The sequence below is a fragment of the Crotalus tigris genome, unplaced genomic scaffold (assembly GCF_016545835.1).
Source record: "Crotalus tigris isolate CLP2741 ecotype Arizona unplaced genomic scaffold, ASM1654583v1 scf7180000017903.3850313, whole genome shotgun sequence".
Taxonomy (NCBI): Eukaryota; Metazoa; Chordata; class Lepidosauria; order Squamata; family Viperidae; genus Crotalus; species Crotalus tigris.
The window spans coordinates 3701422-3726419 of NW_024096713.1; the positions used below are offsets into that span (position 1 = coordinate 3701422).

The window sequence follows — 24998 nt, forward strand, 5'->3', positions numbered from 1 at the left end:
TCTCTCCTATTTTAATACTGAACCTTTTTTTGCTCTGGATTTATTTTGTAGCTCATTAATTATCTTTTCTTCTTTCAAGCCAACCTAAACCAAAGAAACTTTACTAAGTTATTTCTCAATATGTTTATAATTTCACTTGATTACTCTAGTTCCTTTTTAATTGTGTTTCCATACAAATTCTTTTATAACACCTGGAAATCACACAATTGCTATTGTATTACTCAGTTCTTTTACTATTTTAGAGAACATCTGTATATTACATGCAGGAAATGTTGGAATATAATTTTATGTTCACTGCTAAAATGTGGGAGACAAATTGTGGTCCAGGTGCTTTCAGACAGGGGATTCCTAGCTCTCACAATCCAAAAGAAATGTGCTTGTAGCTATTCTGCCTTTTAGTTGTAATAGATTTGGTAGAAAATGATAGGAAGGATATACATTATATTTGGACTACTTTATTTATAAACTTCCATGATAAAGTAGGAAAAATCTGAATAGGTTTTGTATAAACATCTTCAATGTGAGATATCAGAGAAGATAAACTCAAATACAAGCAAAAGAAGATTTGATAGCTGTATCCATAGGGGTCTGCAGCTTAGAAGTTGTATTTTCTGAAGAAGGCGCATATCTGCAATCAAAAAGATTAATGGTATATACTTATGGTAGCTCTGACCCAAAGGGTGATTACAATACAGCACTGTTCTATTAGTGACAACGTGTAAACTATTATAACAGGGAAGAGAAATAGAAGCTGTGCTCCATTTTCCTTTGTGCTTTCCTGTGTAAAACTTCCGTTTTGTATTCTTGTACATAGCATAGCTTGGTAGCGCTTTAGATTGTTAAATCAAGTCTTTGAACTTCCTCCTTCCCTCCCCCACTTCTGCTCTTTCTCAGTCATTTGTTTTCTTCAGATATAGACTAGCTCAGGGAGTGTTATCACTTTCTTGTAAAAGTACATTGCTAACTCCAAGGACAGCCATCTGTGGCAGGGAGGATATTACTGTTACTGTCTTATATAACTTTTGCTAGATGATAAGCAAAAATTAAAAACAGTAAGTATTTAGAAGAATTGTTATCCTTATCTAGAAGTATTGCAGTAGAATGCTATAAACATTTTGAAACCCATCTTAGGGATGAACTTCAGTGCCTGGGAAATGGGCTGAATCCTAGTCTGTATATTGGCTCAGGAATTCTGGGAACTGAAGTCCACACATCTTAAAGTTGCTGAGGTTGAGAAACACTGATCTAGAGAACATTGCTGTTGTCTCTCATGAGGAAGGATTCTCAAGAGCTGGAAAAATGTGATTGTTTATTTGACATATACATTCCTTTATTAAATGTCTTTTTTGTTGCCTCATCTTTGGATATTTCTGATCCGTCTGTATTATTCCTTATTATAAACTTGTTACTGTTTTGCTTTGCTTTGCTCTGCTCAATAAATCCTTGAGGCTTCTACCACATGTTTGTGTTCATCATGTTCAAATACACAGACCTACCACTTGGACTTTGTTCTGGCAAGACATAATAATAACAGACAAGGAATATTCAATAGAAGCCCCATTGTCTGGACATCCATGTGTCAATATATATGGGTCTTTAGAGTGTTTAAGGTATTCCATAAACCAATATTTTTCAGCGTGCTTTCTTTCAAAACATTGGTTATGCAACTGTAAGGAACTTGATTCCTTGTTTTTCAGTATTTATCTTGAAAACCAAATTGCAGCTATAAAATTTTTCTGATATCATTAGAATAGAGCTGGAAGTAATACTCAAAGCATTTATATGGGTTACATTACTTACAAAACTGATAGCAGATGTTATGTCCTGAGCCTGTGCAAGCAGGCTCGGGGCATTGCAAACGGTCCCGGGCAGGTGCAAGTTGCCCGGGACCAGACAGGCTGTCGCCAGTACTTGTGCGCATGCGCAAGTACTGGTGCGCCAAAAGTTGCAGATTGACCCGGGGATGGCCTATATAAGAGGCCAGGAGTTTTGGGCGTTGCCGGTGTCTTCTAACTGTAAGCTGAACTAAGAATAAAGAGTTCCTGAGAACTACAACTGCTTCTCGTGTCTTGCCATTTCGCGAAGGACGCAACACTGGCGACGAAGGTGGGATTGCCTTACATCGAAGAAGAAAAGGTGTAAGCTTACCCGAGTGAGTCCTGAGCGGCAGGAACGGCGTTGACTCGGCAGCTACCCGCCAATCCAGCGTGCATTCGGGGGTAGGCTGGCTGATAGACTCTTCCTTCTACAAAAATGGCAAAGATTGGAAGGCTTTTGGAATTCGACGTCTCACATCCAGAGAGGTGGGAGTCCTACGTAGCCAGGGTGGAAAACTACCTCAAAGTGAACCAAGTAAGGGAAGATAGTTTAAAGGCTGCCACCCCGCTGTGCGTTTGTGATCAAGACGCATTCGAAATCGCTGAGAACCTTGCAGCACCTGTCCCTCTCGATTCTGTCAGCTACGCAGACCTAAAAAAGCTATTGAAGGAGCACCTCCAGCCCAAGATGTCCATCATCGCGTGGCTCCACACTTTCGAGCAGAGAGATCAACGACCCGGAGTACATCGCCGCATTGAGGAAGGCCGCAAAACATTGCAAGTTCAAGGACCTCGAAGAACGACTGAGGGACAGATTTGTATGCGAACTAAGGCATAGAGAGTTACAACAGAGACTTTTTGCCAAGGAGGACTTGTCTTTCCAAGATGCCTTGAGAGAGGTCACCGCAGAAGAAGCAGCGGGCGGCGCCATCAAGAACATGCGGCCAATCAGAAACAGTCCAGATGCTGCATCCGTGCACCAGGAAGAAGTCCAAAGGAACTCTGAGGAGGATCCTGACGAGAAAGTGGACTGTCACCAACACACAAAGGAAGGGAAACAAAAAGGAAGCTCTTCAGCGCTCCCCAAGTGCATCGGCTGTGGAGGTCGCCACAGGAGAACCGACTGCAAGTTCCGCTCCGCTATCTGCAGGGCGTGCGGAAAACAAGGACACATTGCAGCTGTTTGCCTGGGCCGTCAGAAGGTACAACCTCAGGAAGAATTGCGCCTGAAAGGTACCAGGGGTCCCAGCCAGAATAGGGTGGGGTTTTGCGCTTCGCGAAGAAGCATCTATAGGACAGGCACACACAAGCCTATTAAGAAAAAGCTGTCACTTAAGGTAAAGCTACAAGGGGTTCCATTAACTATGGAACTGGACACGGGGTCTGCACTTTCAATCATTTCTATGCATACATTTAGGAAGATTTGTTCCGGCAGCGGAATCCAGGCCAAGTTGAGGCCTTCTGACATTGTGCTAACAGACTTTCAAAACTCCAGAGTGTGTGTTAAGGGGGAGGCCACCCTTAACGTGCAATATAAGGATTTTGAGGGTCCACTAGACCTATTAGTAGTAGGGGGTGAACGAACGAGTCTCATAGGACTCGATTGGTTTGAGACCTTGGGGATACACGTCACAGGGCTCAACAGCCTACAAACACTCGACCTACAGGAAGTCTGCAAAGAATTTGCAGATGTCTTCAGCCCCCAGCTGGGCACATTCAAAGGACCCCCTGTGTCATTAAAGCTAGACCCCACTATCACTCCCATTAGAATTAAAGCAAGAAGGGTCCCTTTTGCTTTAAAGAGTAAAATTGACACTGAGTTGGATAAATTGATCCAACAAGGAATTCTAGAACCTGTTGACTCTAGTCCCTGGGAGACCCCCATTGTCACGCCTCTCAAGGCAAATGGGGACATTCACATCTGTGCTGATTACAAATGCACTCTGAATAAGGCATTGCAGCAACATGCCTATCCTGTTCCTGTGGTCAGTCATATTCTGGCCTCCCTCAAGGGGAAGCGTGTTTTTGCAAAGCTAGACCTAGCTCAAGCATATCAACAGCTGCCTGTTGATGATGATGCTGCTAGAGCTCAGACCATTGTGACCCACAGAGGGGCCTTCAAGATAAAGAGGCTACAATTTGGAGTAAATGTTGCTCCTGGGATTTTCCAAAGCGTAATGGAAAACACACTACGGGGTATACCAGGGGTTTGCCCCTACTTTGATGATGTCTTAATTGCAGGAGACTCCACACACAATTTAGCTGAAAGGCTGAGGGCTGTCCTGTCAAGGTTCAGGAAAACAGGCCTCAAACTTAAAAAGGATAAATGCAAAATTGGGGTGCCTGCTACTGATTTCCTGGGGTTCAAAATTGATGCTGCTGGAATTCACCCTGCTGAATCCAAACTAAAAGCTATTATGCATGCCCCTAGGCCAAAGTCCAAGGCCGAACTACAGGCCTTTCTGGGCCTTCTGAATTTCTACAATTCCTTTCTTCCATATAAGGCTAGTGTAGCTGAGCCTCTTCACAGGCTATTGGATAAACAGGCAGTGTGGCAGTGGTCACAAACACATGAGGCAAGTTTCAATGAGGTCAAGGCCTTACTCACTTCTAACAGTGTACTTGCATATTTCAATGAATCCCTTCCTGTGTGCATCGCTTGCGATGCTTCCCCTTATGGGGTAGGAGCTGTACTGAGCCACCTCAGGTCTGATGGAACTCAGGTTCCTGTTGCATATTACTCCAGAACATTGTCTTCTGCTGAGCGTAATTATGCTCAAATAGACAGGGAGGCCTTAGCTGTTGTTGCTGGGATTAAAAAATTCCATGATTTTTTATATGGTAGGCATTTCACGGTCTTCACTGACCATAAGCCTTTGCTGGGACTGTTTACCACACGTAAGCAAACCCCCCAAATCATCTCCCCCAGGATGCTCAGGTGGTCTATCTTTTTGTCTGCATATGATTTTTCCCTACTTCACAAGCCTGGGAAGGAAATGGGCCATGCTGATGGCCTCAGTAGATTACCCCTGCCGGTAATAGAAGCTGACCCCGCGCCAGCCATCAATCTTCTTTCTATCCAAGCCTTGCCCGAGTCCCCTCTGAATGCCAGGGATGTAGCTGCTGAATCAGGTACAGATCACGCACTTTCACGTGTCCTTTCTTGGGTTTTGTCTGGATGGCCTGAGCACTGTTCTGGTCCTGAGTTTCAGAGTTTCTGGTCTAAAAGGAACGAGTTGTCCACCTCTCAGGGTTGTCTGCTTTGGGGAAGCAGAGTTGTCATTCCCACCTCAATGAGGACTAGGGTCTTAGGTTCCCTCCACGAGGGTCATCCTGGCACTGTACGAATGAAGGCTCTTGCGCGCAGCCATTTGTGGTGGCCGGGCCTAGACAAGGACATTGAAGCTAAGGTGCACGCATACCACCTTTGTCAACGCTCGCGCCCTGAAATGCCCCAAGCTCCTGTACATAGATGGGAGGAAACACAGTCTCCATGGTCTAGGGTGCACATTGACTACGCTGGGCCCTTTCAGGGTCAATTCTTCTTGGTCCTCGTTGACAGCCATTCAAAATGGCTTGAGGTTGTACCTGTCTCATCCACTACCACTGCAAAGACCATTCAGATACTGAGGGGGATTTTTGCTGCACACGGGCTCCCACACATCATTGTGTCTGACAACGGCCCTCAATTCACTTCCTCCAAATTTCAAGCTTTCTTGCAGGCTAACCTGATTCGTCATGCCACCTCTGCGCCTTTCCACCCGTCCACCAATGGTATGGCTGAACGCATGGTTCGCATCACCAAGGACGCTTTGAAGAAACTCACCTATGGGGACTGGCATCACAGGCTGGCTGATTTCCTCCTTTCTTATCGCACCACACCGTCCACTTCTACAGGGAGAAGCCCAGCTGAACTTCGTTGGGGGCGCAAACTGACTACCAAGCTTGACCGGTTGCATCCAGACAGACTGCCTCCTTCTGTCTCTCACCCCAGGGCACCTAGGCAACTACTTGTGGGTGCCCCGGTTTGGACTCGTAATTAATTACGGGCCTGATCATACATGGGTCCCTGGTTCTATATCCAGGGTCACGAGTCCTCTCTCTTACGAGGTGTCCCTGGACAACGATCGTGTCCTGCATCGGCACATTGACCAACTTCGCCCTCGACGGGACCTTCCCGCTGAGACTCCTGGGTCTTTTCCAGGGGGGGAGGGGGATCCCTTTGGGCAAAGGGAGGGGCATGGAATGATGCCCATTATCAATGGGGGAGTTACAAACAGCCCATCTCAAGATTCCGCGAGTGCTCCAAACAGGAATTCAAGGAGCCCAACTAGATACCAGGCATCAACGCCTACTCCAGCCAGGGAGTCACCCCGGGGGCATAATCACTACTCACCCGCATCACTCAGTACTCCAGTCAGGGAGAATACCCGGGAGCATCCCAACAATCCATACCCTGCAAGAGAGCTGGCACACACTCCTTCTAGTTGGCCCAACACTACCCCTGTCCCCAGAAGGGGGCAAACATACAGGGAGGTGGTCGAGGAACCAAATCCCAACTACAACACCTCTGACTTCACTCAGGGGACAACTGAGTTTTGGGACAGTACTGAAAACCACACAAGCCCGGACACTGAACGGGATTCAGGGGACAGACAGCCTCCTGACAGGTCTTGGACGGACCTAGGAGGTTCTACAGGAACGCCCGACAGTGATAGCCACTTAGAAGGGCCAGAGAGCCTACAGCTAGGCGGGACAACCAGGTCACACAGAGAAAAAAGCCCTGGCCTGACGAGCCCGGTGGGCAAGCAAGCAGGCCAGGCAGTGGAGCGCAGCCCTTGGGAACCCCCAAGGCAAAATAGGGGGGACAGGCACGCATCACCCCTCAGTCAAAGGGTACTTGACAAGCACCCAGAACTTAGGAGGTCACAGAGAGCAAGGAAATCTAAGTATCTGGAGGATTTTGTAACTCTCTTGGCAAAACAGAGCTAGTAGAAAAGTAGAGCACTGAGGCTGATGGAAAACGGGGAATACCTGGTATTGGGGAGCATGGCACTACACTAAAGAAATGGGTTATGTGTTATTATGGTATGAGGAATAGTTTTAGCCCGGGGGGAAGGGGTGTTATGTCCTGAGCCTGTGCAAGCAGGCTCGGGGCATTGCAAACGGTCCCGGGCAGGTGCAAGTTGCCCGGGACCAGACAGGCTGTCGCCAGTACTTGTGCGCATGTGCAAGTGCTGACGCGCCAAAAGTTGCAGATTGACCTGGGGATGGCCTATATAAGAGGCCAGGAGTTTTGGGCGTTGCCGGTGTCTTCTAACTGTAAGCTGAACTAAGAATAAAGAGTTCCTGAGAACTACAACTGCTTCTCGTGTCTTGCCTTTTCGCAAAGGACGCAACAGCAGATATTTGGCAAAGCAAATAGTACTTACTTCAGGCTTTTAAGCTAAGAAATGAATCGTGACCACTGCACTCCAGAGAAATTGTATTCAGGAGAAGATTATACAAATTCCGCTGGTTGTTGGGCATGGACAAATTGTGCAGATTTCTGAGTTTTTCTCCCTAGACCTCCAATTTAACACTCTGCCAGTTGTCTAATTACTCCTATTCATGTTAAGCTGTATGTATGGATTTCTCTCCAGCCACACACACCTTTCTTTTTTTAGTATAATTAATGAAGCTCCTCAAAGTTTAGAAAACAAACTGGAGCATCAACTACATTCTGGCATATAACATGAAGGCTATAAGCTACTAATCTCCTTGCAGAATGTTCATGTAGCCAATATATTTACACAGAGATTCAAGTGCCACATTGCAACAGTTAGATTGGAAATAAATAGGGGAAATGATCTGATTAAGCCCTGAATATCTATTAATAGTCTTATACAAGAGTTCCTATGTGGTACTGTGAGAAAAATATTTCATTAACCATAGAGGAAAGTGTGAAAGTAGGTACAAGTCCCAACTTCAGAATTTTCCTTGTTTACTTCTACATAAATAACTGTTTGTTTTGTTGTCTCTGCATTAATATTCTTTCCAGAATATTAAAACCAAATCCATACAAGATTATTTCTGCTCCTTTCTTTTCACACTCACACTTCAACCTTATAAAGAAAAAAACAGAAGCAGAAATATAAACTTAAGAATAATCATGTTGCAGGGACTTTCACATTTCCCTCTTAGGGATGGTGAAATATTTTTTTCTCAGAGTACCACATAGAATGCTACAGAATCAACAGAACCCATCATATTTGTGATAACAGAAACAAGTTAATAAAATTTACAAATGAAATATTTGTACATACTTGTACATACTTTCCTCCATAAATAAGGCTCCCTATCCTTCCTTCAATATATCTGAAGCTAGATTAAGGTATTGCTAAGGGAAGAGTCTAATCCAGGACTATTCATACGTATTGGAACTAGTAATCCACAGAATTCTTGGTCAACAAAGTCAATAAAAGGAAATTTAGGAAGTGCAGATGCTTCTCATTTAGAAAGCAACAGTTTGGGCCAGGTTTTTCTACCGGGATAATTTTTTATCGGGCAATCCTTAAACATTTACAGAAAAAAAATATGGAAGCACAGAAAGGAACATGAAACACCTAATAATGATAATAACTATGCAATGATAGTGTCTTATGCTAGAAACAATTTTAAAAAAAGCCCGTTCCTTATTATTATTATTTTTATAAACCAATGAATAAAACCAACGAAAAATACTCTGCCCATCCTTGAATCCCTTTATTTCCTGAGGCTGAATAAAGTCAGACAGGGAAGGGCAGAATCTCTGTAATTTTATGTTATCAGACGATCTTTTCCCATCATTGTGAAGAACAATTATTCCTGACTGCTCAGGAGGTCAATTGACAAACATTTTTCAGGAAAGCAGCAAGAGAAAGAAGGGGAAATACATTCCATATGGAAGGCTACTGTTTTACCTTTCCCACCTAATTCATTTTTCAATCAGTATGCCTATAAATTGGCCTACTGGGACTGCAAACATCCTTCTATATACAGTAGAAAGATTAGATTTCTATTTGGTTAGGTCATTTGAAGATTAAAAGATACAGGGTTTTATTAGGTACAGATATGGATATTTTTCTGAAACTGGGATGAATTTTTTTGCATCTTGATACCATGTTTTGTGTGTGTATTTACATATACGTGTAATACATATATACATATACCAGTGGTTCTCAACCTGTGGGTCGGGACCCCATCTGGGGTCGAACGACCATTTCACGGGGGTCGCCAAACAACGCAGTCGCCAAACAACGCCAAAAATGGCAGTCCGCCATTTCCCCCCCCCTTTTCCTTAGCTGTGCTACTCTCTTTTCTATTGGCTTTTGAAAGCCAACAGAATAGACTCTCTTGAATAGAGTCTAATTCTATTGGCTTTCAAAAGCCAATAGGAATTGTCCAGGCTGTCTCTGCCCTGCTGAGCCCGCCAAAAGTCCCATTCTGCAAACGGTGCTGCACCAGTTGAGTAGTCCTCGACTTATGACCGGTTGGGGGTCACGGCATTAAAAAGGTTGAGAACCACTGACATACACAAAAACCACACTTGACAGTGCAATGGTAAAGCTATTATATGGTTTGCTGTTGGCTATAGAATGGTGATTAGAATGGGACCTTCAACAACAGTGTTTCTGAATTTCCTGTTCTCCAAATATGTTAGGAAAGAACAAGACAAGATTTGCAATGGTGGCCTGATAATACATTTCACTATCCTTGCTGAGACCCCAATAAATCTAAAAGGTTGAAGAAGGCTTGAAGTTGGAGAAAGCTGGTTTAGAAGATGAGTAGGAAAACTAATCATTGGGGAATTAGCGAGAGACTAAAACAGGTAATAGTTATGCTATTTTATACTACATACAATCTGCAAGTCTGTACTATTCTACAGTACACGCACAGTTTCTCAACCTTGGTAACGTGTGGATTTCAACTTCCAAAATTCCCTAGTGTGCCTGGCTGGGGAATTTTGGAAGTTGAAGTCCATACATATTAAAGTTACTGAGGTTGAATGTTCTACATGAACTGAGACCATTATTAAGAAAGAAGGGATTGGATATGTTAATCAGGGACATAAAGCTTACACTTTATATAATAAAAAGAAAGAACTAGATAATGAGATCACCATGTATTTCAGTCCAGATTTTTAAAAGTATTTCATGTATTAGATTTTTCTACTGATAAGAAAAGATATTATTTTTTGCAATAGTGATCACATCAAGTCCTATTTGTAAGACTGCAGTTTTATTCCTTTGGTGAATATCTAAACTTTTTTTAAAACTTTCAATATTTCAATATTTTAAAGGTGACAGAATCAAACTGAATAACAACCTAAAAACAGTCTAAAAACCAATTCAAAACATTTATGCAACCATATTTCAATAAACAATTTGCTATATTCTATGGCAAAACTGAACTATAATCCCACTGTTGTTAAACAAACAAATATTAAATGGTTATTTGTTCATTCCTTCATATTTCTACACCACCCATCTCAACTAAATGACTCAGGGCAGGTTATAATTAAAAAGATATCATATCAAAGTATAAATAAGAACAGACTTAAAAACAGAATAAAAGGGTTAGGGTTAATATATTAAAAGTTAAAGAGCTCAAAGATGGAGAGAACATTCTCATGACACCATTTCCAAGATGGTATACACTCTTTAACTCCCATGCAATTGGCAAAGCCAAGTCTTAGTACTCTTTCTGAAGACCAGAAGAGAAGGGGGTTCACCTCAGTTTTGTAGGTAAGGTGTTCCGAAGGGCAACAGCAGAGAAAATTCTCTTCTTGAATTCCACCAACTGAAATTATTAACCAATGGGATCCGCAACATATCCTCTCTGCTTGACTAGGTGGGATAGGACAATGTAACTGGGATCAGGTAACTTAGCCCCATGCTACGAAGGACTTTAAAGGTGATAACCGTTACCTTGAATTAGATCCGGAAGCAAATTGGCACTCAATGGAACTTGCATAGCAGAGATGTTATTTGCGCAATCCTAGGAATTCCCAAGATTGCTCACACTGCTATATTCTGCACCAATTGCAACTTCTGGATAGTCTTCAAGAGCAGTCCCATATAGAACACATTGCAATATTCCATTCAGGAGATGACCAGGATATCAGTAACTAAAAGATTTTCTCAAATCAGGGAATGGCATAACTGGTGCACAAGATGAAGTTGATCAAAGGCCTTCCTAGCCACGATTGCCATTTGCTCCTTGAGCAGGAGTTGTGAGTTTAAGAAGACCCACAGATTACACATCAGATCCATCTGAGGCTGTGTAACCCCATTTAGAACCAAAGATCATAAACCTCGAGTTTATAAAAGAGCCTTCTCTCACAGCCAGTCCATCTTACCAGGGTTTAGTTTAGGCCTATTTTTCTCCAATGTAGACCCTCACAGCCTCCAGGTACTGCAAAAGGGCATCCATAGCATCACTTACTTCAGCCAGGATGAAGATATATATCTTTGTTTAATCAGTATATTGATCATGCTTCATTTTGTGGCAATGTATGATCTTATCTGATGGCTTCATGAAGATATTAAGCACTGATCCCTGCAGCATCACACAAAACAGAATTGGACCTCTTGCTCTCTGACAACACCAACTGGGACTGTCTCAAAAGAAGGAGGTAAACCAGCACAAAACTGTGCTCCCATTCCCAACGCTGAAGCCTACCCAGAATGATATGTTTGGTGATATCAAAAGTCACCAAGTGATCAAGAGGAGCTAAGATGGATGCACTACTCCTATACTGCTCCTGTCAGAGATCATCCAAAAACATGACCAATGCTGTTTCCATCTCATATCTCGGACTGAAACCTGACTGGAAGGGGTCCAGATAATCTGTCTTATCCAGGATCCTCTGGAGCTGCAGAAAGACTGCCTTCTCAACCACCTTCCTTAAGAGGGGAAGATGGGAAACTGAACAAAAATGAAAAATGGTAGGGTCCAGTGATGACTTCTTAAGAAGAGGTTACTCCAGCGGCTCTTTAAATGGTGCTGTAACATCCTCTCACTAAGGCTGCATTAACCATCACTAGATCCACCTGCGTATCATCTCCTGAGCGACCTCTAGCTGTCAGGAGGGGCATGAATCCAAATCCAAAGTGGCTATACTTATAATCCCATTTATAATCCACTTTCCCAGGTCCAACAAATCAAACTTTTCCCAGGTAACTGAATAAGACATTCCCAAGGTATCTCCAACAGACTTGCTCCATGCTTGGTTTTGAGTGATTTTATCCACTAGGTGCATTGAAAATTATTCAGCTCAACCCTTAAGATGAACCTCAGAATCCTCTTTACCCAAAAGGCAATAGGCGACCCCGAACAGGGCCGCTGGATAGCACTTTGCAGATGCAAAACTGACAATTCTTCACTCTTAATGCTATGGGGTAATTCTTAATAGCAGCTCTAACTTGTAATCAATCAAATTCATGCCTTGTCTTCCTCCATTGAGGTACATATCAAATCCTTTTTTACTCTTTTTAAATTAAACCTTCTGGCTGATCTGGAGTTGGCTGGTATAAGTCTGTTCAAGCCCACTGATTTCACATTCAATATGGCACTGGGAAAATACGGCTTTCCCAAACTATAACACCCATCTAAATACAGCAAATATCAATCAAAAACACATTATCAAAATAGATTATACTTTATCTGGAGATGAGCATTCATCTGTCATAGTTATGTACTGACAGAAATAACACTAATTTAGGAGAAAGTTGAGTTTGAAGCTACTAGAAAGTTATATGCACAAAAAACAAATGCTTTTTTTTAAAGAAGGCAAATATAAAGAGAAAGTTTTAGAGAACAGTACACAAGTTTCTATTGAATTATTATGTTAATTCACATGAGCCATTCACAGAGAACATTCTCTGTGCACACTTACCTGACCTAGAGATGGAAGAGTTCCATAAGCTACTGGCTGGTTCATCATTCCTTTCTGCTTCAAAATAAGCATGCGCTTCTGCTCCTCACTCAAAGATGTCATTTGGGATTGAACTGGTGGCTGTTGGGGAAGCTGTTGCTGTTGTTGCTGCATATATGGCATCATGGGACTCTTGTTGGAATTGGACATTGGTGGAGTGATCCTTTGACTAAGGTCAGCATTGAAATGAGACAGAGGTTTAGTGTTGCCGTAAGAAAGCATATTGCTTTGTTTGTTCAAAGAGTTTGTACCCAGATTATTTGGCTGCTGACTAATCATATTGATATGGTTTTGAGGGAGGTAGTTATTCATTGTATTCTTTTGTGAGTTGTTTGCCGTGGGAGGCACTGCAGGATTTTGGTTGTTAAAGGCTTGGGGGTACATCATCGGGCTATTTGGTTTATCTGTACTGAAAGGTCCTCCATACGGACTAGATGGAGGTCCCACTGGAGACCAGCTAGATACTTGGTTTGGATGCTGTGACTGCTGCTGCTGCTGTTTCTGCTGCATGAGCTTAGCCCGCTGCTGCTGCTGGGCTGCCATCTGTTTCAACTGCTCAGCTGGAGACAAGTCAGTGCTAGTCACAGTCACTTGGCTAGGCCCTGGGCCTGCTGTTGTCACTGTTGTTGGATTCATGTGGAAACTATTGCCTGGTCGTGACTGAGTTTGGTTTGAGGGATGTGCTTGGTTGGGAGTCTGAGGGGACTGAACCATACAGTTTGCTAGTGAACTGTCCAGGCTTGGAGCAGGAGGACCATTAGAGGCTGAAGGCAGGCTGGAACCCGTAGGGATATTTGAAAAAGGAGGCCCTGATGATGAAGGTCTTACCTGGGGAGAGCCTGTTGGTAAGTGAGCAAATGGAGAGTGACATGGATCACTTTTAACACTGGCAGTTTCCTGAATCTCAGTGGCTGGTCTCGGAAATTCAGGTTCCTTTTTCTCTTCAAAATCTTCATTGAACAAATCTTGTATATCATCTTCTGGAACAGTGTTAGCTAGCTCATCTATTAATTCCTGCCACTCCTGATCATTCAGGTTAATGTCTGAAAAGAGTTTATTCTGATTAGAAAGGGATGTGTCAGAATTGTCAGTGCAGTTAGGATCATCCAAAGGCTCTTGTTTCAGTTCTTTGTTGCTACTACTGTTGTTGTGCAGAATGTTAAAACTATCTTCAAGCTCAGTACATCCATTGACTGGGAGTTTTAGGTCAGAAAGTCCACCATTTTTACCTAGGTCTTCCAGCGTACCCTCATGGGCTCCACTGTTTTGCAGGGGCAAAGATGGCTTTAGGTCAAGCTGGTGAAGAGGAGAAATAGAAGATAAAGGCAAACTGTTTGGCAAACTGTTGACTCTCTCAATCCCAGGTACATCTTTCCGTATCCGCTTATTAGTTGGAGAGAAGCTTCTCTCACAGACACCATTCTGCTGTTCTCCGTTGAGGGGTGAGCGTGCTCCTTCTAATTTTCTCTTCACTGTCTCTTGAAGCTTGAATAGAAAAGAAAAAGTAATTGATTCAAGATTTGTCCATTTCTACCTTTTATAAATCATCATAACTATATACAGGAAGTTTTACTAATTTATTATGATTCATAAAGATGATGTTGTTTCAAAACATTTTGAGTTGGATTTCTGAACTTTATTTAAACTTATTGGAATAATACAAAATTTTAGAGAAACAATTTCTTCTCACAAATGGAGGTGTATCATTGGCAATGAGAGTTATTACATTATTATAATTAGTTATAAGTTATTCTAATATAGTAAGCAGAATGAAGTGGTAGACTGGACTGGAACTACTAGTTCAACGAGTGCTCATATTTCAAACACTAAAAATTACCATATCTAATAGCAGCATACATGTCCGAGATGTTTTCCTAGCCATCTCCATAATATATCCATTTACAATGTAAGTAGGAAATTTCCAGAAAGCAGCCTTACGTAACTCCCCCACATGCTATGTAAAGAGGCACTATTGAAAATTTCCCATTGCACTTTAATTTCAGGAGTTTTTGTACCAAAGCTTTTAAAAATACTATAATATCACAATTATCTCTTTTGCCACATGTTGCTAGGCAAAACCAATAAACAAAATTAAACAAATACTGTAGTCCTCAGTACAACAGTTGTTATTTGAAAAACACTTTTCCTACTTCAGCTTGCAAGGAAATCTAGTGATTTCTGCCAACAGATTTTCCTTTTCATTATATATGTACTTCATATCAGTTACAATATATACACCATAATGGAACATTTCCCAAAATAATGCATTAAATAATCAAGGTAAGTACTTATTACCTTGAATCAACTGCACAGTCGATCTTTTATTTGTAAAAAAATAATTTGGATGAGAAAAAACAGCTAGGATGAAGTAGATATTGCCATATCTCCCCAATGCAACCTGTCCTTCAGATAGGATTTATATTGTTTCTTCCCTTTCCAATGAATGATAGACAGAAAAGTACTTCAAGAGTTCAGGTTTTATATAACAAGTTCAGTGAAACATGCAGTTCCCATACCTTTATTTTATGTAGTTCACCATACTATCATCTGAACATTCAGAAAATTAGCAATCATTACTATAGTGCCTCTAAGCAAGCTGGTAAATATGATTCCCCCAGTTAATGCCCAAGAGACCACACAATTAAATTTTTATTTAAAAATATATAATATATAATTGAATAACAGTAACAAATTTTTGTTCCCATTTGAAGTGGGGCCTCATTAATACTTGGATGGCATACTTTAACAAGATGTTACTGCTACAGTCTTGATGACAATGTTATTATTATTTATTATTACATTGAATTTACATACTGCCCTTCTGGCTGTTTGGGGCAATTCTGGGCGGTTTACAATATAATAAAAAATAGAAATACAACCACCATTATAAATATAAAAACAGATTAAAATTACACAAGATTAAATACAAACTAAAAGACATGTCCAGAACAGAGTGGCAATGGTGCTTTCTCTGCCACTGCACCAACCCCCTCCGGCACACAGCTTCTCCATCAGGGCCTCATGCCAATCAGCAGAGCCAGGTTTTAAACCTCTTCCTAAAGACCAACAGGATGGGGACAGATCTCACCTCTGGTGGCAAATGTTTTAAGGGCAGGGGGCCATGTCTTTTTTCCTAGACCCTGCCAGCCGAACTCTTTGGTTGATGGGGACTGCCGGCCCTTTCTGTCAGAACGGGTGGAGTGGGCAAATCCCACTGGGGAAAGACAGTTCCTCAGCTATCCTGGATCCATGTCATAAAGGGCTTTAAAGGTGATAGCTAACATCTTGAATTGGACCTGGAAGCAGATCAGCAGCCAATATGGTTTGCATAACAGTGGTGCTACATGTGCCACCCTAGGTATTTCCAGAATTATTTGCACTGTTGCACTCTGGACCAATTGTAGCTTCTGAATACGTTGAATAGTGCATTACAAAAATCCAAAGAAGAGATGACCAAGGTATGAGTGATTGAGCAGCTAAAAAATTGGTATTTTGCTGCTAATTTCAGTGGAGGGCTCCTAGATTGCTGGGAGCTGCAGGAAGCATAGGGTCTGTGAATGACTACAATTGCTTTATAAAAAGAAAACAAGACAAAAAAACTGCACCAGTAAATTTCAAACATTCCTAGAATTCTTAATTTTAGATTACCTACATCTTATTTTTTCTTCAATTTTCTTTAATCTGGATTCTTCAAGTTAATTAGTAAATTACCAACTTTGATAATCCTCATCTAACATGACACAGCAGAAAATATATTGGATGACACCAGGTCCTTTTATAAACTACAAAACCTATTTTATATTATATAACACCAGGTAAAATCAATGTGTCTGTTGTATACTTTATAATGTCTGAAATGAATCCACAAAAATGAAAAAAAAAAACTGTTATAAGAAATGTGACAGACCATACACCTAGATTAATGCACTTTTTGTTAATGTAGGTAAAAAGACACATTATAAGAAATAAACTTCAGTAGTCATAGAAAACTTTAAGAACTTTATAGAAGCTCTTAATAAGCAAAAAATACAAATATTCCATTTCTTAAGATATAGTTTGATAAGAAAGTCTTTCGCATATGAATGTTTTCATTATTCCACAGTGTGAATGGTAAGAAATTTCTTTGCTCATATGTGGGCAAGCAGTTTACACTCTCATCACATTCTGGGAGAAAAACACCCTGGCTGATCTACATTTCTTACACATACCTGTCTCCTTTTCAGGGTAGAGTTATCAGATAGATGAACAAGCAAAGAAGGATACAGACAACAAGAAAGGAGGATACATGGAGGGGGGAGGGGGAAATACCCTATTTAACTTTCTTGGCATCCACAACAAAAATTATAGTGAAAAACTGCAAATAAACAAACAAAAAGTCTTTAAGTCTACATCTATACAAATTTACTTTTTCAGCATTTAGGAAGACTGTTTTTCCACCACAGGAATGCACTAGAGCTGTTAGGAGGCATTCAGCATGTAACTGATTAAGGTCTTGCCAATTTCATGCAACAGGTAAGCTGCCCAGGGTACTAATCAACTAATTAAGGTCACAGAGCTGAGCTTGTTAATTTGCGGTTAGCACTTAATAGGGAAGTGATGGGCCCTGGAGAAAGCTGCTCAAGAAGCGATAACTTGTTAAGATACTCAAAAATCTGCACAATATTTGATTTTAAGGCTATGCCTGCTGGATGGAAGACAAAAAGATGGATATGTCCTCCATTTCCTGGACATCTGGTAATGCTATTTCAGAGAATGGAAAAAAGTTCAAGCTTTTAAAAATTCTTCTTGTATTGAGGATTTCCAATACTAAGCAAAATGGTTGCTAAGTAAGTCAACATTTTATGACATTTCTTGCCATAGTTGTTAAACAAATCCCTGCAGTTGTTAAATAAATCTTGTGGTTGTTAAGTTAATCCAGCTTCCCCCATTGACTTTGCTTGTCCTAAGCTGTCTGGAAAGGTTGCAAATGGCAATCACATGACCCTGGAATGCTGCAACCATTGTAAATATATGCCAGTTGCCAAGTGCCTGAATTTTGATCAGATGACCATGGGGATGCCGTAATGATCGTAAGTCACTTTTTTCAATGCCGTTGTAACCTCAAATAGTTGCTAAATGAATGGCTGTAAGTCAAGGACTACCTGTACAGATTTCTGAGTTAGGCATTTAAATCTTTGTCCCTTCCATCATTATAATTGATTTATAATTTTTGGAAGTCCCCAAGGATTTTTTTTTTTTTTGTCTGCGTGCAGCCCTCCTGCCTCTGGATTATAACTCCAACTCCTATTATCAGTGCCCAGCATTTTGGTTATACTGGCTTGTGATGACGCGAGTATTATAATATTTACTACATCAAATTGTTAAAGTCTGTTGTGGAATATATAAAAGGTAAAATGTATGGGAATATTTTTAAGAGTTTAAATAATCTACTACTTTCTAAAGAGGTTGAGACTCTAAAAAGAGTACAGAGAAGAGCAACAAAGATGATTAGGAGACTGGAGGCTAAAACATATAAAGAAAGCTGCTGGAATTGGGTATGTCTAGTTCAGGGGTAGGCAACCTTGGCTCTTTTATGACTCGTGGACTTCAACTCCAAGAATTCCTGAGCCAGCCATGCTGGCTAGTTTAATGAAAAGAAGGACTAGAGGTGATATGATAGAGGTGTTCCAGTATCTCAGGGACTGCCGTAAGGAAGAGGGATTCAAGCTATTCTCCAAAGCACCTGAAGGCAGGACAAGAAGCAATGGATGAAAACTGATTAAGGAGAGAAGCAACTTAGAACTAAGGAGAAATTTCCTGACAGTTAGAACAATTAATCAGTGGAACAACCTGCCTCCAAAAGTTGTGAATGCTCCAACACTGGAAGTTTTTAAGAAGAGACTGGACAACCATTTGTCTGAAATGGTATAGGGCAGGGGTGTGCCCACCCCAGCTCTGGCAATACAAAAAAAGTCACGATACGTTGTGACACGTCACGTAACACAGCGAGTTTGACACCCGTGGTATAGGGTTTCCTGCCTGAAGAGAGGGTTGGACTAGAAGACCTCCAAGGTCCCTTCCAACTCTATTATTATTATTATTATTATTGTTGTTGTTGTTGTTGTTGTTGTTGTGTTGTTATTTGTAACGTTTTCCCTCATACACGCACCCCCCCCCAAACACAAACAGACAATTTTGTGCCCACCCATAGGCCTATATAGTATATCCAGGAATAATGCATCTTAAAATTCCTGAAAGGACTGCAATGGGCAAATCACAGAATATTTGCTACCTAAACGAGGGACCACATTCGCCTGTCGATAACATTTTCATCCGCTAGAAAAAAAGCTGCTGCATTTCATTCCACTAGCAGCAAGTCATTTTTCAGAAGAAATTAGACCAAGATGCCTGTTGTTATAGCAACAGTCAGAGCTACTTACACCACCCCTCCCACCTCCTATTTGACTTTAGTGGGCAGCTATTTCAATTATGTATAGGGAGTGACCACAGCGGCTGCTGTTTAGTGATTTTATTGCTTCTTCAAAACAAGCTCAGAGACTGAATCCTTTTTCAGTGTTTTATCTGACCATAAAATTCAAATAGACTTCAGCATTTTACTCTGCCCATCTTGCTGTAACACAAACCTGTTGGTTGGACTGCTCACTGACAGGGGAACTCTAGCTGCTAATATAAAGCTTTCAATCTGCCTGTGTAGACAAGGCTGCTTCCACTGATTTTGCTGTCCTTAAACTAAACCCATTTCTTGCAGGAAAATAGCTCAGCAAAGACTGACCAGAGGCCAGTAATAAAAGAAGAGTCTCCATGAAATTTGAGGGGCAAAGAGTCAATGAATTCTGCTAAACCTAAGATCCTGAGTGTCCTGTTCTTTTGAAATTTTTGGCTTGGGAATCCATTCAAGAATAGAAATATTTTGAATATTTTGAGATTGGCATGAAAGTGGAAGGAGTGCAATTTTATTATATTTTTCTTTCATGAGCAATCTTAAAAAATAAATATTCCTAAGAGCTTTGGTTAAGACAAAGGTTTAAAAAAGAACAAATCCTATGATTTAATTCTCTGTTGAAACATGGGTGGCTTTTATTTTCAATGTCATTTCAAAAGAGCTGCTAAATCATTTGTGCTCAAATGAACTTACATTCTTGTAATAATAATTAAGAATTAGGATCACATAACAGGCAGACTGAGATGTAGTCAGAGAACCTTCAATCTTAATCCCTATCCCAGCAACTGACAATTAAAAGGCATTGTCTATATTATATTGTTGCAATATTCGAAATAACAGTGTAGATCCCATGTTGATTCTGGATTTCACACTGTCTTAAACAATTCCATGACATAGCCAGTGAAATACTCTTGGTTTAACCAAAGAAGATAAAAAAAAATGACTCCATTGGACCAATGTATGATTCCTCTCAGGGCTAGATTAATGATAAAGAGGATAGGATGAAATAGCCATTGTATATTATATTTTAAATATAGCTCTGCAGAGTAGAACTGGGTGGCAAAGACCTACCTCAAAGTAAAATATTTCCAAATTCCTTGGGAAAGCACACAGCAATTACAAGCAAACATATATTTTATTTTCTTCATCCTAAAGTATCTGTAAGGTAAATATCAGTTGAGCAAAGCTCTGAGTGAATGCACCCAGAATTTATTTGGCAGCCTTAGAGAAGTGGGGTTTACTAAGGGCTATGTCTCAAACAAATGATAATTAAAAAAATTATTTGCTATACTTTTACCTGATCTTCTTTCTCATCTGGAACACAAGAAAACATGGTCTGATCTCTAGTGTGCATGCACACTAACCAGATCCAGCTTCATTTTACTTAAAAAAAATTAGCTTCCAGTTATATCCTGGGATTAAAGTTTGAGCTAAATTTTAAATAATTTTTATTTCTGTTTTGTGATTTCATATTGCTATTATATCTTAGTCTTTATATACATTATTTAATTCATATCCTATTAATTAAAAGAATGTTCTGAACCCCATACAAAACACATTTAAATTCATACTGATGTCTTTATTATACTAAGGTATATTAGCTGCACTTTTTTCATAAAAACAGACAAGTACTAGAGAAAAGCAGTGCCTTTTACTGGATTGAGAAGTATTTTAAACAAATCTTGTTTCCACTGTTCACTAGCAATACATTTTAATTACAATAGGATTTATAAATAAATCTGTTTAGATTAAAAGGATAAACTGCATAAACTTTGCATACACTTTGTCCTGAAAAATCTTCTATCTTATTTACCTTTTGATTCTCCTATGATCTTTCAAAATCCTTAATTTCTGTATTCTATCTTGAAAAGAAATGACATTGTCTGCCAAAATACATCCAATTCTACCATCTGCATAAATAAAACCAGTGCTTTTTTTCTAAAAAAAAAAAAAAAAAAAAGAAAAGGTGCCGGAACTCACATGTCATACAACCCGCCTTGCCTACCTTATAAGGTTCCATCCAAAAAAGGTGCCGGAACTCTATTCTGGGCATTCTATGAGAAAAAAAGCCCCAAATAAAACAGAATATACCTGTAATCTGTAGAAATGATTTATTTTCTGCTGAGCACGTGGAAGGATAAAAGATTTTTAATAGATTATTGAACCTATTTCTTTCAACCACTGGATTTTATTCCTTCAGGCTTCTAACTACTCATGTTACCCCAATTTTAAATTCCAAGACTATTTTGTAGCATAAGGTAATTTGTGGCTGTTTCAATTATGGATGCTATTCTGCATACAGATTCCAAAATCCTTTTTGATGCAGGTTATACAGTTATACTGTTTGTTTTAAATTTGTGGTTTTTGTCCTTGCAGTTCTGCAGTTATAGTATATGGCTTGCGACAGAATATTCTCCAATGTATATTTAAGGAGTTACTCAAAGTTTGTTATCATGAAGAAGGAATTCATGTTTTAGGTCGGCACAAGGTTTTCTGCAGGTAATTTCAAATCCTAACCATTCTCTTCATGCGAACTATGCATGGACTTCACTTCACTTTGCAAGAGAAACTGCCCTTGTCAGTCATGTTGATAAGTGAAACTGCTGATGCAGACTACATTTAGGCTTGATCTCCTGGGATGGCAAGATCTGTATACTTAGTAAAATCAATACAAGTTTTACAATGCAGCAATGCATTCCTTTTTAAAAGTGAATTTTCCAATCACTGGACGATTCCAATAAGAGAGCAATCATTTTTAAAAATCTCATTTTATAAGATCAACGTTAATCTTAAGTTTTACAGTAATATGATCTGATTAATTTAATGTACAATTCATATAATTTCTAACTGGGTGTATGCATGTATTTTGTTTGCACTTGTGCATTACATTTACAACACTTTTTGATTATGTCTGCAAAACTTGAGTATTTTCAATAGAAACAAGTAAAAAGGCTAAACTATTATATCTTCTGTATAATTCTTTTCTACAAGTGTACTATATGTCTCTATTTATATTTAGATGATTCATTTCCTGTGGATCAGGAGTCCCTGCACTCAGTCATTCAGACCCTTATCATCTCATGGTTGGACTACTGTAATGTGCTCTACATGGGGCCACCATTGAAGAGCACTCGGAGGCTACAGCTGGTGTGTACTGCAGTAGCGCAGGTAGTTCTTGGGGCCTCAAGAATGGCCCCTGTACAGCACTGCTCTGTGAGCTGCATTGTCTGCCAGTCTGCTTCCATGTCCAATTCAAAGTGTTGGTAACTACTTTTAAAGCTCTTCATGGTATGGATCTAGGATACTTGAGGGACCATAGCATCCCATTCGGATAGGCCCATCCTACCTGTGTCCCGTTGGCCCAATTATTCTGGCTAGGAGAAAGATTTTTTCTGCCATTGCACTGCCTTCTGGAACATCTTGCTCCCCAATGTGAGGTCGGCCCCAACCCTCCTGACCTGGGGCGACAGGGAGCATCACAGTGGAGGCAATTGATCAATTAACAACATTCTGCCCCCCTCCCCATCTGTAATTGGTTCATACTGTTTGTTGGTATTAACTTATTTATGGTGTGTGTGTGTGTGTGTGTGTGTGCGTGTGTGTATAGTACTAGTAGTAGAATTTTGGAAATTTAAATGTGCTTTTCTTCCATGTTTATCTTCACAAGAATTGGAGACAGGGTTATAGTTGTATGAGGCATTTTTGTAAACCTCTTTCTTTGTATAGACTGGTATATATCCCCATATCATCTGTTGGGAATGGATCTTTCCTCTGTTTATCAAGGCTTTCTTCCTTACTCTCTATATGTTTTATATGGTTCAGTTATCTATTACTTTCATTGAAAGTGATTATCCATTTCATATTCCACCATTTCCTTACAATTAGAACTGTATAGATTTTGATATGTCTTATTTGTATTTTTGTATATTCTAATTTAGTTTCTATTTATAACTTTAATTTTTGTTTAATTTAAGTATTATTTATTTCTAACATTATTTCTGTTCATATGCTAACTTTTAAAGCATATTATTATCACTATGATTGCTATCTTCATAAGCATCACTTCTGTATTGTAGAACTTCATAGGATCCATTTTTTATTGCTATTTGTTATAATTTTTCTCATTAAGACTTCAGTCACCTTGCTGTCAATGTTTCCTTTGAATGCCTTATAATGATATTTTGCTTTGAAAGTCTTTTCTCATCCAGAAGAAAGCAGATCTAAAACACATACTTTTTAGTTAAAACACATACTTTAATTAAACTTCCAGAAAAGTTTATTCCTCAATAAGAAGAAATTTGCAATTAAGTTTAGGGACATAAGCCACAATTTGTAAGTCTTGCAACAAACTTTTATATTTACTTGAGTAACTAGAATCTGGCTATAGTTATTTTATCAATTAAAAACTGTTCATATTTCCGCTTTATAGAATTATCTTTAAAATTCAATATGTGGCCAAAAAAGGTACTGATGAAGTATATTGTCTTGATACATTATTATATTCAATAGATTTCATTTCCTTTCTGTGCCCAATTCAAAGAATGTGTATTTCCCTGTAAAACTGTAATCAGAGCTACAGCATATTTTCACTGGCCAAGGAAACAATGGGAAAGGCCATGATGCAAAAAGGGTGAAGCATCTTTAAAAGTCCCAGTCTGCAAATAAATATAGTGCATAATTAAAAATTAAAAATAGTTTCTTTTGGTTATTTGCTGAAGATTCACTATAGGAAATAATATCATCACATGTTGGTAGCGCAAGTAAAGGAATTCACTGGGTTCTAAAGCAGCGATTCAAAAGTAGAAATATACTATGGACCATAAGTTACCCATTCATGCTGAAAATGGTCTGGAATATGTTTATTTTTATGACTGCCAAATGTAAAGGCCCTGCTCTTAATTTTCTGAGATATATCTGTTACTAAAGACATAATATTTTTAAGAGTTGTTTCTCATCCTGATAAAGACTCAGGTGACTGTCACTTAAACAACCAGTACCATAAAACTGTGGGAAAAGATTCAAAATATCTCCATCCTAATATACATTAGATATTTTGATTCTATATCAAATATTAGTTCATGTGCTACAATTGTATCACTATTCTTTCATTAATCATCTATTTCTTAATCAACCTTATAAAGAGGACCTTGATTTTGTGTATGGGCAAAATTATTTTAAGTTCAGATAGCAGCAAATCCCTGACCATCTTTTGTTTAAACCATTTCCAAGGAACCCTCTTTGATTGCTTCCAAGATGAATTTCATAAAGATTTCAGGCATATGTGTCTTAACAAGCACCATGGCATTATTTTCTACTGTTTTAAGTGCTGATCAGGAGTTTTAATATATTTCTACCAACGTTTCTTTTCGGTTTTTGTCTGATATGACTGATCTCATGGTTCATTTTGATGGGAAAATAGGTAGATAAAGATTTATATTATTGCATCTCTACCAGAATGCTGACACTTATTTTCAAAGTTTTATAGCATTTTATTTCTACAAAACCTTTGGCAGCTGTCTGGAAGCCATTCCAAAGTGCTAATTTATTTTAGCATTAGACCATTTTCATGGAAAGAGTATTAAATTCATTCATAGTACTATCCAAAGTGGGACAATGAACATGTAATCTGCAGTTGTCATAGACTAAGCTACTATGAAAAGGAACACGAACAACTTATTTTGTGCAACAAAGGCCACAAATGGCTTGGTCTTCCCCGCACAGTTTTGGAACAAGCTCTAGTGAAGCAAATAAGCTGACTAAGAGGCTCACAGTCGACAGGCTT

The 24998-nt window shown here is 39.6% G+C and overlaps 1 protein-coding gene across 1 annotated transcript in view; it reads right to left on the bottom strand.

Moving 5' to 3' along the window:
* The window catches only part of LOC120308358 (mastermind-like protein 3), a 191535-nt gene that overhangs the window by 127650 nt on the left and 38887 nt on the right, over window positions 1–24998 (bottom strand). Inside the window, exons 2-3 of the mRNA XM_039344313.1 lie at window positions 20514–20530; window positions 12736–14259 (exon numbers count right to left, since the gene is read on the bottom strand). Coding sequence (XP_039200247.1) covers window positions 12736–14259; window positions 20514–20530 — 1541 coding nt within the window. The remainder of the gene's footprint in view (window positions 1–12735; window positions 14260–20513; window positions 20531–24998) is intronic.